The following is a 15,004-nucleotide window of genomic DNA, read 5'->3' as shown; positions in this document are numbered from 1 at the left end:
CTCAACTTGTTGCATAATATTTTAGCCTACCCGTCTGGTTTTACGCTAACAATTGAGCAGAAGGGTGCCTGCGGCTGCGACAATAGGTCTCCGCAGGACACCCTTCATTTTGTATTACTTTGTTCTTTTTATAAAATCCCGCGTCGAAGATTGTTGTTGAACATTTTAAAGGAATCAAAAATTAACCATGCCAAACCTTCTCTATTCTTTTTGCAAAGAGCAACTGAGATGCGTACCTTGTGTGCTATTATGTGCTTTCTAAAAATGGTGGTCAAATTAAGAAATACAAGGGGTTGATGGAGGATGAAATGTAATTTACTGCTCCCTTTCATGCTTAAAGCCTGTATTTAATAATAACAAAACTTTTTTTTAAAATCGTTTTTAATTGTGATGTTCAGTATGATTTTATGTGGTTATGTGATGATATACATTTTTATGATGGTTTTTAACCATCGAAATAAATAAAGAACTGAACTGAACTGAACAGTACGAGTGCTTTGGTGTGCAGTGCAATAGTTATCAAACATGTACAATCAGACAGTAAGTGGATGTTTTCATGTGTCATAATTATCGCCCATTATAAGTTTTACCCGCAAAATGGGACATAACATAAGACTTTTGGTGCTTATAGCACCAACATTTGCACGTCGCAGTATTTTCCGGGTATATTTATACCGGTAACTTTCAGCAGATTTGACCTGTTGAAATATAGTTGGTGGAAGGCGATTTTAACACACACAGTATTTCTAATAATTCCCATATGCGCAGTAACGGAAGTCACTGTAATGAATGAGGCCCTAAGTGGATCACATAGCAAGGAAAAAGCAAGAAAGATGACCTTTTCAGCATTAGGAAAGCAATCCAGAGGCAAAGTGCTATTTTTGCTGACACGTATCTCATCTACTTTGTGTCCCATACCTTTTTAAGTTCAGTGAAACAAAAAGTGCCCTTTCCTCATTGCACGGGACCTCCCCGTGGCCAATGGATCTTCAACCCCTAAGCCTCAGAATGTTGTAGTACACACAGAAGTTGCTGATTCTAACACAATGGTTTGGACACTGACAACCTTCCGGTGCCCCTCCCCCCTTTCCCCACGCACACATACCCCCACACCACCCTCCCAGAAAGAGGCACAGCTAAACATCTTACATTGGGATTTGAAAATAGACTTCAGGATCGAAACTACGTCTTTTTGCAGTAAAAGTTTATCACATCTATTTAAATTCTTAACTTCTTTTGACTCTTCTACACCTCTAATTTGACATGCTCTTCTTCTTCTCCTCTTTGTAGGTGATTTACGTAGCTCGAAATGCAAAGGACATCATGGTGTCTTACTACCACTTCCAGAAGATGAACAAAGGGCTGATCGAGCCAGGAACTTGGTCTGAATATTTTGATGCCTTCCAGAATGGGAAAGGTGAGAGAGTGGAGAATGCAGGCTAACGAGTGAGAGAGAGTAGCGGCAGGTGAGGGCAGGTGTTGGGTCCGATTTCACATCAGTATTCATGCATGGACAAATAGTGGGTTTAGGGGGCAACGAGTACCATAGATGTGTTGCTTTGCATGAGTGGTCAAAAAAGCCCTATACAGATTGGCAAACTAAAGTATGCAAACAAGTGATGGATGGAATACTTGAATTATTCTCAGACACTGTTAATTACTCGGGTTGTGTTAGACTTGGCATATTTTGGAATGTTTCCCCTGTCTTTTTGCTTTCTGACCTCCCGGTTTTGAGTCTGTTTTTGCTGGTTTAGTGTCACTGCCGTTCATTGTTGAAGTGCAAGTTCTCCTGTTGTAAATTGATGTTATGGATTGGTGTTTCCATGATTGGCTGATTTGATTTACTAGTCAATCCTTAGTACAGTGCACCGTATGTGCACAGGGCCTGTAAATCAAATGCCGCTGGTGGGCTTGCAGCACTGATTGTGCCACCCACACAAGCAGCCTATAAATGTATCTCTGGCCTGCCATTGCAGAGCCTGTGTGCCGTCTGGTACTGCCATGTCGACTTGGCAAGTGTACCTTCCCTTTTCTTACATATCAGTTACCCCTAAGGTAGGCCCAAGGTACCCCTGGGGGCAGGGTGCAGTGTATGTGAAAGGGAGATATAGGTCCAGTGGTATGACACAACTGCGTTGGTATCTGTGGCTTACTCTCTACGACAGAGTGTTCAGAGCAGACAGAGTGAACAAGGAGCATTTCCAGGTCCGGGTTTTGGCAATTTACAGCAGCAGCAGCAGCAGCAGCAGCAGCAGTAGCAGAGTGAGGACGCACAGTGTGAGGCTGCGAGGAGAGGGGGGTTGCCGCGGTTCCCGCTGACCGGCTCTCCGCTCTTCATTCTCCGCCGATCCTTTGCTCCCAGTCGCCGCCAGGGGGGCTTGCGGTGGGCTTTCCTCATAAAAGAAAACTGGATTTTGACCCTCACCGGACTCCCACCGGATTTGCCGTGAAGACGCCAGTCTGCAAGTTTGTGACCCGCGTGGTGGAGCTGATTTGGCAGCTCGAGGGGTTTGGAAGGCAGCGAACGCAGATGGTGTAAGCCCGGAGCGGATTTGGGAAAACGACCCAAACCCACATTCGAATCAGCGGGGAAACAGCACAGCAGTTCTGTGCCTATTTTTTGTTGATCCTTCAACACTGTGACAGCAGAAACACTTCTAGAGAAGTCCTGATAGTATAACAGCTTGGCATGTTACCACAACGCTAGTTCCAGCTGCTTTATTGCCAGTTGTGACACTTACAGCAAGTCCTGATTTTTGTTTTAAGTCAACAAGAGGCGTATGTTGAGCGATGGAAGCGCAAAATACAAAATACAAGATACTTGACTGAAAAGCCAGGGCTGACTACCTGAAGGTGCCTCGCATAGGATGAGGACATAGGGAGCCCGTTATCCTTTATAACCTTAAAACTTTCATAAACCCTCACAAACTTCAATGCTGAGGAATTGGTGGGCCGGAGACCCTGACTGCTGTCCACTGTTGGCCAAATTGCTGCCGTTGTTGAAGCTGGCTGACCGGGGACTACATCCCCCAACATCCCCCATCATCCCTTGCGTACCGCATCGCACCTGCCAGGAGGCGCTCAAGAGGGGGCCAGGGCTCCCGCAGCGTGAAGCTCGGGCCAAGGGCGGGCCCGTCAGTGCCCGTCACAGACCGGAGGAGGCCGGGCTGGCCCCACCATGACTTATATCTAAAGAAGGTACAGTGGATGGTTCTTTTAACTATACATTACCTATACATCACCCCTAAGATCACTAAGTCACCACCTCCGACTCCTTGTTTATTCATACACCTGTCATAGTGATATAACATCAAGTTGAACAAACAAGAGTGGAAGGGAAAAGGCGTGCAGCTGGGCAGGAGTATTGTGGGGACATCTGACCAATTTTTGATCAGGGCTACCTCCGTACTTGAGCATGAGATAGTGAGGACGGAACGACGCCTGTCTCTGGAACCTTTCTCTAATAAAAGATTCTCGCTGAGGGGTATGGCTGCCTTAACTACTCAGGATTGCGGACTCAGTATTTATCTAGTGAGCGAAATAGCAACTGATGTTCCTGAAACAGCCCCCGAAATACTCATCGGCTCGACACCTTGCGAGCCTGTGACTGAGCTAGAGCAAATCAGTACCACCAAAAGAATCTCAACCAGGGCATCAGGAGTGACTAAAACCTTGAGCTTGGGACCATTTCCTGACCCCGTTCCGAAGAGGAGGAGGGGGGGGGGGGGGGGGCGCAGAGACCGAAACCTGCAAAATCTGCAAAGCAGTCTAGAAGAGGAGGGGATGACACAGCCGCCTATGACACAAGAGCCCCAAGTCCTGCAGAAGTACCGAAGACTGACATCACCCAAGCATTCTGCCTGCCCCCAGACGAAGCTTTGTGGCAGGGGCAGGAAACCTTGCTATGCCATTATCTTGAGATTGGCACAGATTGAAGATAAAATAAATGGTCTTGAATCGCAGGCTAAATCAAATTTTCGTACTACAGAGGCATTATTGATCAAAAGCAGGTCCCTCCCTCTGCCAAATTAAATTGTTCAGACCCCTAAAGACACTAACCAAGAGACAAGTAAATGGGTGCTCATTCCCAACCCAACTAGACCAACAAGGATGAAGTCTGCGTCCCAAAACTTGGCACTCTCCTAAGATATTCATTCAGCCAAGACTATGGATGAAACTGATATTGCAGCTGATACATCTGGCGAATTTGCCCAAATTCCTACGAGCCCAATTGATGCCAACAAACTAAATAAATTGGCCGACGTAAATAATCCTCTAATTGCTAATACTGACAGTGTACAATACCTCCGGGGCAGGGACGCTCAGGGGTAAATAGGAAGTTTGAAAGACCTGACGGAGGAACACCAAATACTGGTACTCAGACTTTGACTCTGCGCCTTCCACTGGCGGCTGCCCCCCTGGTGATGGTACTAGGAAATGTGACATTATTGCAGGAGGGCCAGGCTGAATCCACAGCTCAGCTAAGGACCAAAGCTATGCACTGGGTGGACCAAAAGTTGAGCGGGTTGGGGGTCTGGGATGTGGATATTCAAAGACAATTGATAATGGCCAGGAGAGTAACCTGGATAGGGCCTACAAGGAAAGAAAAGGGTAGAGACTGTGTAGTCCTAAACTTTAATAATGGTTTCATTGTAAAAATTTCTTTTTGGATATTCTGTGTACCGATTTTGACAGAAATCCCAATAATATCATTGTGCTACCACTGGGCTTCTTTTACAGGCCAACTCTCCTAAAATTACCAGAGACTAACCTACAACGTCTGATACTGTAGAAACAGACCTGGGTAGCCCCAAGAGGTCCATCCATGGCATATAATCTAAGCTGTGAAAATAGATTTGCCCGTCTTTATGATTTAGAGGCCTGTGATTGACTGCAGCCAGTACAACTGCATCATATTGAGAGCAGCATGAGTCAATCTTCAATAGCTATGTCCATTGGGGATAGTGCACAGGTAGCATCATCAAATCAAATAGAGAGTAGAGGTTCCCAACTCTTTTCGGTCTCTACCGCAGGTGATAGTCTACAGTCAATAAATAGACTAAAGGGGTCCTAAAATGCGGCATTTAAAGTCAATTTTAGGAACACATTGGGAAATGACTTAAAACAGTGTGATAAATATCAGTTAGACACACAGCGACATCACAATTGTTTGACCGTATTTTCGCCTCAGCAGTCGCTAGGGGAGGCCGAAGTGAAGGGGATGAACTTATGCATCCCCTCTAACATGGAGGAAATTGTCCATCATTGTACCACAAGTACAAACACGGGAAATGGTAATCCTAAAACAAATGCAGATAAGGTTAACTTAACAGAACCTCACCATATAGAGATAGAGGATGTACTTCAGCTTGATTATACTAATAGCCCTGATAACTTGCTGATAGCTGATTCTTGAATATCCCTGATTAAAAGTATAACAATTATGTCATGGAACATAGCTGGTATTAAAAATAAAATCTATGATGTTAACTGGCAACAAATGTTGGAGGGTTCTGGTGTTGTACTACCACAAGAAACTTGGTGCCCTGAACCTTTTTATGTAAATGGGTACCAAAGTATTTGCACTAATGCAATACCATCAAGAAAGGGAAGGGCGCAGGGAGGTCTGGCTACCCTAATTCCAGTTGCCTCCCCTCTGACCATTAGGAAAACCTTCATTGAATCACAATATTACCAGTTTTTACATCTTTAGTGCAATGGAAATCAGACTTTTGTCATAATAAACTTCTATAACTAATAGTTTTTATAACACAAGGAGCACTGTAATTAACCTATTAGAGGAGGATTTGGACCAAGTTGTGAAGGGAATTCTAGGGACTTACATTTTAATTTGGGCAAGGGATTTTAATTGTGTTAAATGTGATCTTGAGCCTTGTGGGTATTGTGACGATTTTGGTGACAAGATCCCACATTTCCACCACAATAGATATGGAGAAGCCATCAATAATGCAATGCATAAATATGATTCAATAATTTTGGAACCAATCATACCAGATGGTGAAGAAAAAAATCTGTACCTTTGTGGGAACATTGTCATCTTCAAACATAGACCATATCATAATATCTTCAAATGGTAACAATTTGGTCGAGAATGTTTTGATAAATATTGGTATGGTTAGTGACCATCATTCCCTAAGCGTGAAATTAAAGGTAAACTTGTTAACAAAACAAAGGGGCAAGAATGCAGATGTTGATATTGACACCCAAGGAAATAATGGTGTCTCAATAAAATGGACAGGTGTTAATCCATCTTCATTCATGGAAACCCTCAAAGGGAAAACACAAAACGAATGAGAAATCTGTCTGGATGGTTCCTCTGCGCAAACAGCTGTTACAGCTTCTTTCACCAACATCACCAAAGACATTGCAGGTGACCTAAAATCTAAAAGAAGGAAAAAAGTGTGTGGTCTAACTCCAAGATGGTTTAACCATGAATGTACAAGGCTAAATGGCTAAACTTGTGCTTGAACAAAAACCTAGAGACCCAAGCATTTGCAATGCAATAGGTCTCTCATTAATTAAGTTTGAGCTATTGGCATTGCTAAATATTGCAACACCAATTGCAACAAAAGTCTATAAATTGTAGGCCAAAAAATGTGTGTTTATTTTTGTAGCAATGGTGGCATGTTGCGCTTTAGATGAATAGGTTTAAAAGTAAAGTTCGCCATTCTGCGATTGCTACAATAGTTAATTGTGGATGCGTTAACAATTGATGTGTGCACTGATTGCTGGGGGTGTGTGTGCCTGTAGAAATTGTGCACTGATGGCTGGTAGTGTGTGTGCCTGGTGGAAGTGTGCACTGACTGCTAGTGGTGTGTGTGCCTGGTGGTAGTGTGCACTGGAGGCTGGTGGTGTGTGGGCCTGGTGAAAGCATGCACTGACGGCTGGTAGTGTGTGTGTGCCTGGTGAAAGCGTGCACTGATGGCTGGTGGTGTGTGTGTGTGCTTGGTGAATGCGTGCACTGACGGCTGGTGGTGTGTGTGTGCCTGGTGAAAGCGTGCACTGACGGCTGGTGGTGTGTGTGCGCCTGGTGAAAGCGTGCACTGACGTCTGGTGGTGTGTGCCTGGTGGAAGCGTGCACTGACAGCTGGTGGTGTTTGTGCCCGGTGAAAGCGTGCACTGACGGCTGGTGGTGTTTGTGCCCGGTGAAAGTGTGCACTGACGACTGAAGGTGTCTGTCTGGTGAAAGTGTGCACTGAAGGTGTGGTTGTGTGTGTGTGTGTGGTTGTGCTTGTGGTTGTATGTGTGGTTGTGGTTGTGTGTGTGTGGTTGTTGTTGTGTGCATGTGGTTGTGCGTGGGATTGTATGTGTGGTTGTGTGTGGTTGTGGTTGTGTGTGTGACAGTAATACTAAAAGCATCTCAAAATAAAGGAACACAAACATAGAGTTTGTGGAAAAAGAAAGCACGTTGTAAGTCAAACGGGCAGCAGCAAAGCATTGAAACCTCTTCAATTCAGATGGGTTGGTTCAGGGTTTTGCCCTAAAATAGCTGGGATTTTTGTTTCAGTGCATGCACGTTTTAGAGAAGTGAACGTGGAGGCTAGCCCCGTGACGAAATAGCTGTGGCATCAGCAGCTGCCTATCGACTAGGTTTGTTTGCGATATACAGAACTGCTGCAATAGCAAGACAACGCAAGCAGTGTGGCATATACTGGGACAGTTAGTTTATGAAAAACCCAGCTACGCTGCGGTGGCTGTGAATAGGCACGTTCATCATGGGTGGAGGGGGGGAAAGCCTCGCAGTCCATTTGGCTCTGTTGAAGCTGCTCTGTGCCTGGGGCGGTGACCGTTCCGGGTTAGCTTGGGTTCAGGTCAGGAGGCGATAAAGGGGACAGCCTTCTGTACTCAATTCTTCTTTTTTTTTTTTTTTTTAATTGTAGAAAAATATATATTTACATGGAGCATACAGTGATGAGAAAAGAGGAAGAAAGGAAAGGGAGAGAGAAAAAAAGCGCCGGGGGGGGGGGGGGGGGGGGGGGGGGCGGTGGTGTCGGGAACATGACTGTTCGAACTGTTCGCTGCCAGTCTTATTGACGTTAGTCCGATATCCGGTCTTCCAGTTCAGATTTCCGATGTCGCCCTCGCCCCGGGAGAGAGGAGATAGACAAAGATCAAGTAGCAGATGCTGGTTGTAATCGTGTTGTGCGCACAGGACTGTCTGGGTTATCCAGCTTCACCGCCTATGGAGGTTTGTGCGACGCTAGGTAGTCATCTAGGGAGCCCCACATGTTCGACTTCCTGTGTGTCTTTGGTGTGTGCGTCGCTGTTATGTTGTCGGCCGCTCGTAGAAAGGTAATCCAGTTAAGCCATGCTTTCGGCGTGGCTTTTGCTGTGTCTTTCCAATTACTTACAACCATTTTGACAGCCGCAGTCAGCAATAGATCGATTAAGTCGCGGTTCTCTTTAGTCGTGATTGCGGAGGAGGTGAAACCGAGTGCTAGGCTCTGGAAGTCTATGTGGATGGTTACCCCTATGATCTCGTTAATTAGCACTTCAATTTTGTCCCAGAACTCTCTAATCTTAGGGCAGCTGTAGAGTAGGTGTTCTAGGTTCCCTCCCCCCTTGCCCAATTCCAGCATGAGTCGCTCTCCCGGATCTCCATGCCTGCTAGGCGGGCTGGTGTCCAGTAGGCTTTATGTATTAGCCAGAATTTGGTCTGGTTTAACGTTGCAGTTACCTTTCTCCTAGTTGTGGATCTCCATAGTTCAGCTTTCTCGCCCTCCCCTGCCCGCTACTGTACCCCAAAAGTTCATGACTTTGTCATTGAGTTTGGTTGATTTGGGACTGAGGGCTCTGTAGAGGTGTGCTACTTGGTGGCCTAGTGTATTGAGTTTGGCGGCGTGTTGTATGAGTGAAGGTATTAGGCCCTTCAGGTTTGCCTTCCTTATAGCTACCTTGATCTTCAGGAAGTTGTATAGTTCTATGCTCTGTAGGTTGTGCTCTTCCCTTAGTGTGTCAAAAGTAAGGTGCGTGCCTTGTTTCTGAAGGTCATTGGCCGTGGATATTCCGTGTCTGTACCAAGAGGGCATGTTCAGAGTCTTGTCCCTATACTTTATTGTAGGGTTGTGCCAGATGGACTCAAGTTGACAATTCCTTATGCCTGTTTCCATCAGTTTGTCCACCCTTAGTAGCGCTATTTTTGTATTCTTTAGGACTGGGTTATCCTTGACCGCTGGGTGTTTGGTGGCTGGGAGAAGGCTGATTGGGTTCATGCCTTTTAGTAATCCCCGCTCTAGTGTGAGCCATGACTCTTCAAAGATGTGCTAGATTTGATTAAGACTCCACCAGGGCAAGGGGAGACGGAGAAGAGAGAGATAGTGAGGCTGGGAGTCGATTTGTTGGTAGGCAGAGTCCAGGGCACAACGCAGGCCTTAAAACAAGGCTCTTTTGTTATGCCGCTGGGTTCTAGAGCGTTAATTGCAGTCTTAAAGTCTTCCCTATTGAGTGACCTTCCTTCCGTACTCCTTACCTCTTTATCCTTAGAAGGAGTAAGGTGAAAAGCATTGATCACTGAAGCGCTTGTGCGCCTCCGTTCTACCTAATAGTGTATTTTTTGAGTGTCTCCCCAAGGTTACCCTACGTATTTAAATGATGTGTTTGTCGATTATTTGCGTGGAGTGGGGCATATTTGTAACGTGTTTTTATCAACATCCCCTTCTCATTTAACATCCCTGTCTAACTTTTGCCTATGTGTTCCACCTTACAACCAATCACAGCCACGAAGACCCGGAACCCAGCTCAGACATTCGGGGAACGTGCGCTCTTATCTTCTCACTACAGAAAACAACCGTGTTAGATCAAGTATGCAACTACAAGGGAAAATTCACCCTAGTTTCATGTGACAGAGGTCACAAAAGTATATTTCGCAAATGTGCCTGAAAAGCACGAAATATACGAGAAACAGAGAGAAGGAAAGGGAGCAGGGTGTGAGAGAGAGAAAGAGAAGGAAGGTGGAGGGAGAGTGAGGTAGGGAGGGGAGGCAAGAGGGCGAGAGAGAGAAGGAAGGGGAGAGTGAGAAAGGGTGCGAGAGGGAGGGAAGAGGGAGAGAGAGGGACAAGGAAGGGCCGAGAGATGGAGGGAGGGAAGAGGGAAGGGGAGAGGGAGCAAAAGAGAGAGAAGGAAGGGGCGAGATTGGGTGGAGAGAGGGGAGGTAAGAAGGAGGGGGAGAAAGGGAGGGAGAGGGGAGGGAGGGAGGGAAGAGGAGAGAGGGAGAGAAAAAAAGAGAGAGCGAAGGAAGAGTGCGAGAGAGTCAGGGAAGGAGGGGCAGGAAGAGGGAATGGGAGTGGGAGAGGGAGCAAGAGAGAAAGAGGGAGAGAAAGAAGAGAGGGCGGGTCTAAAATAATGACTCTCCATCAGAAAATACTTAGAACGTCCCAAAAAGCTAGACCTATTGGCTATGCCAATGCTTGTTTTGTTTGCAGTGGGAAGAGGCTCAGAGGAAGCAGCGATGGAGGAGCTGGGTGTTGGAGATGTAAACACATGGGAGGAAAAAGCATTTGGTTGGAAGAGTAACATAGAGAAGGGGGGGCAGGGATGTGAATGGGCAAGAAGCTGATGGCGAGGAAAGACCAAAACCAGAATTGCAGAGGAGCACACAAACTGTCCCTGAGGTGAAGCCTGGCAAAGAACTCTACCATGTTTTGTCACAATCATCATCTAAGCTGGGTAGCAGTGGTTATTTATGGCGCTTAAATAGGGAGAGTCTTGCACCAGCGTTAAATGTAAATACATTATTATTTCCATAATGCTTAGTTACCGCCGACTTCCTTTGTTAACACAGAGCACACTGTCTGCTCGTCTGCAATGGAATAATTACCAACTTTCATCTCATATAAACATAGCGTACAATTCACTTTCATCAACACATAGAAGCTGCTTTTATAGGAAGCGCCTAGAAAGCAATTTTATCCATGCAAACTCTGTTTCAAAACACATGATATTTTAGATTTCCCTTGCTGCCTCTGGGCGCTAGCAGGCGAACGGAGATAAACTGCTCTCTCTACCTTCTCCCAACCTTCCTTATATCCATATGTTGACGACTCGGAAAAAGCGCCTTAGGTTGTCTTTAAGGCGGTTTGGTGAAGAGCGCTTGGGTAGTGCAGAGTTCTTCACAGGTTTATGTGTCACTGTGAGGGGAAGCACACCCGCCTGGCAAAATCTCCCATGCAAATATGATTCGATCTGTAAGGGGCTCTTTTACAGCTCCAAGCAGCGCTTGGAAGGCCTGCCAGATTCCGGGGAATTATGGGGGAGGTTAAAAGCGGTTGTTGATAAACACGTGAATGAATCGGATATCTTTTAAGGTGTGTATTATACTCTACGAAAAGGCGACCTCTTAAATTTATTTTTTCACCTATAAAGTAAAATACAGCAACAGATGTTGGTCATACAGCCGCAAACATAAAATAGGTACGTTTGTTGCATTTCCTCATGTATTCCAATGCTCAAAACATAAATGCCAAAGTACTTAGCAGTATTCGAACCGTGACATTACTAATAAACCGTTGGTTGAGTTATGATAAGACAATTTGTATTTTTTAAATACTGAATACGCAAATATTTTTGGTAAAGATGAGCGTGAGTTACTTTCTGAATCGCCTACACCTTGGCAATAGCATCATAAACATTTTGCAACACTCGGGGGTCAGGTGCCACACGCCTGCTCTCCTTGTCACCTCGGCCCTGCTAGAGCGCTGTGCGGAGGGGAGACAGGTCGACTGCTATCTGAGCTGCAATTCTTGTCTTTAAGGGCCCAAGTGACAACGTTCATATCTTCTCTTCAAGTGTTTTCATCCCTAAAGTGTCACTCAGCCCTCCCCGGAAGACCCTCACACCCCACCCACACACACACTTCCACCAGCTCTTCTGTTGTTGTGCAGATTTCCCGTCTCCAGGCAAGATGTCTGTCAGTCCCTTCCCTTCCCTGGCCTCACTGGCAAGCGGTGCGAGAGGGCAGTCAGAGCCCGAGAAACCAAAGGGGACAGAAACAAAAACAAGCATTTGCAATGCAATAGGTCTCGCATTTATGCAAGTTTGAGCTATTGACATTGCAAATAACAATGCCTTTTATTTTTGTTTTAGTTAATAAAACATAAATACGAAAAGAAAACTAAAAGCCATTGTCATTTACAATGCCAATTGCTCAAACTCGCTTAAATGCGAGATCTATTGGCTATGCCAATGCTTGTTTTATGTTTGAGTCGGACCAGAGAGGTTTTGACCAGAGAAACAGTGCATTGACGAAGTAGGAGGAGATGGTACAATCCGTTGTAAATCTGCCACGCAGTAAAGATTGTTATCAGTGTTGAAAGAAGCATCTGTGTTTTTTATTGCACCGTGACCATGTATTAGTAAATGTTCCCATTAGAAAGTGCTCGCATACAGGTGGGACGGGCGGCATGGGGGTTGGAGGTTAGAGGAAGGCTGTTTGACCATATTCAGGGACTGCAAATTGACACTTGTAGCGTTTTTTCTTTGAAAAAATTGAAGGTGTAAGCACAGTAGAAGGTCCTATAGCCTAAAAGCATTTGAATACTAAATTAACTTTGCAACAAAATTTAGGACCCTTTGGTTGCAAAGATAGTAAATTAGCAAAGCAAAAAGGGTGGAGCAGCGGGAACAGGTAGAATGCTTTGTAGTTGTGCAAAGCTATAAAGACTGCTATCCAGTGGCGGCTGGTGACATTTGAAAGTGGTGGGGCGTAAATACTGCACTGTGGCGAGCGAGTGCAGCAAGCGAGGTCGAACCACCTATGGGGGGTTCGGGGGTTCTCCCACAAGAACATTTTGAAGAAAGGGTGGGCAAATGGTGTATTCTCAAGCACATTTGAGAAAGAGGTGGCTTGGTGAATACATCCCTGGGAGTAGCCAGACAAGTCTCTTTGCACAGATACATCTCTCTCCCTGCATTCACATGGGCACAGTCACCCTGCACTCATAGACCCATTACTCACCCTTCCCTGACACATTACTAAGCCAGCAATCACCCATCCACATCACTCACTCTGGGCTCACACAGGTACACTGCTCACCCTGCACTCACACAGACATCACTCACCCTGGATTCACACAGGCACACTGTTCACCCTGCACTCACACAGGCACACTGCTCACCCTGCACTCACACAGACATCACTCACCCTGCACTCACACTGCTCACCCTGCACTCACACAGACATGACTCACCCTGCACTCACACAGGCATCACTCACCCTGGACTCACACAGGCACACTGCTCACCCAGCACTCACACACACATCACTCACCCTGGACTCACACAGGCACACTGCTCAACCTGCACTCACAAATACTCAGTCGCCCCAGAAGCAGACTGATGATGGCAGGCAGCACTTATCTACTGTAGAATAGGCAGAGCCGAGGCCTGTGTGAATAGTCCAGATGTGCACAGTGCACGTTCGGTCACAACTGGTTGTGGCGAGGGGGAAGCTGTCAGCACACACTTGCATTAGAAACGCTGTGACTGAGGCATGTTTCCATAGTGCAGAGGTGCACCTAGGCCTGTGTGTGCTGTGTGCATAGTGCACTGCAGAGATGCAAGCTCAGTTAACATCGCTACTGTAGTAGAAGAGCCGAGGCTTGTGCCTGGCTCGTGCACACGGTGCTGGGTGCACCACTGCCCTGGCCTGCACTATGCGCAGGCAGTGCCTGCGCTGGATAGCAAGCAACACCGAGGCGCCAAGGAGCAATGAAGATTGCCAGCAGCGCTATATGACTGGTCAGAAATATTGTTTTCCCATTGAGTGAAGGAGAAACCCGAAAGAGGGCGCAAGTCCTCAGAAAAATAGTGTGGGGACTAATTCAAAGGAAGTGACGCCACAAAAATCTCAATCCTCACAACGCAAAGCGCCTCTTTTACGAAAATAAGTTAACATAACCAATTTAACCATGCAAAATAAAAACAAACGTATTTGGTTTGTTTGACTATTTTATAAATCATATTTAGGTTTTCCACACATCAACCTGTAGTCGAGCCCAGAAATGGCTGAAAGGGACAGTATATTTATTCAAACGCGTGGAACTAGAGATTACATTTTAAACTGCATTTAAGACAAAAACGAAACGCGCTGATGCATTTTTTAAATAGTCTATCTTTCAGTTAATCCAAGTAGCTGCTGTGCTGAAGCACAAGGCACACCTCCAGGCAGGGGAACGGAGTCCCCGCCCTCTATAAAAAAAACTGTGGGGAGACTCAGTCCACCGCGTCCACCCGGGACTTGTGCCCGGGTTTGAAGGCACATCCAGTACCATCTCCTTCTCTTGGTTGGGGGAGTTGTGTGAGGGGGGAGGGGGTGGTCAGTGTCCGACTCGAGCACAGTGGCGGATGCTGCTCCCAGCCACTCTCTCTATAGCTCCTTTTGAGCTCTCCTCCACCTCGGGCCTCCAAGCACATATCTGAGCCTGCCCACAATCTCAGAAGGAGCCCCTTGTCATTCCGTCTTCATGACCATAAATACTGCAGAGAACATGCGCAGGGGCGTGGCAGAGCTGCAGAAATGCCCTTCCTCTACCCTCCCCTGGTTACAACCCTCACCTAGTCTACCTGTTTTTTACTCTAACCACCTTCCGCCACTCACCCTCGTAGCTGGAGACGCACGTTCTAACATATAATTGTATTCTCATATAGCGCTTTCAAGAGCTGTAAAACACGTCCCAACTGCTATCCACAGTACTCCCTTCTTCAATGCTGTATCAAGTGATTTACAGGTTACACAGAATTTAGCAGCAGGTACTCCACCTGCTGAGCTAGTGTTTTGTTTGTTTGAATAGGTTTAATTATGTTTTGCTATGCTACGTTTATATGTGTGGCGCGCATCCTGGAAACAAACAACAGATCCGTTTTTGGAATGTCATGATCTGTATAACTTACGTCACGTGGGTGCGGGACGCGATCCGGTCGTGCTAATCGATCGATGGTCCGGACCTGGATGTAGTCACTAGTCAGCAGTACTGGTAGTCAGATGATC

The 15,004-nt window shown here is 46.1% G+C and overlaps 1 protein-coding gene across 1 annotated transcript in view; it reads left to right on the top strand.

Moving 5' to 3' along the window:
* Window positions 1-15,004, top strand: part of LOC147705735 (sulfotransferase 1C2-like) — a 595,887-nt gene that overhangs the window by 499,947 nt on the left and 80,936 nt on the right. The window contains exon 5 of the mRNA XM_086932182.1: window positions 1,291-1,417. Coding sequence (XP_086788308.1) covers window positions 1,291-1,417 — 127 coding nt within the window. The remainder of the gene's footprint in view (window positions 1-1,290; window positions 1,418-15,004) is intronic.

Source organism: Lissotriton vulgaris, chromosome 7 (assembly GCF_964263255.1).
Source record: "Lissotriton vulgaris chromosome 7, aLisVul1.2, whole genome shotgun sequence".
Lineage (NCBI taxonomy): Eukaryota > Metazoa > Chordata > Amphibia > Caudata > Salamandridae > Lissotriton > Lissotriton vulgaris.
Note: the sequence above shows the minus strand (reverse complement) of the source record. Positions and strands in the feature narration are given on the sequence as shown.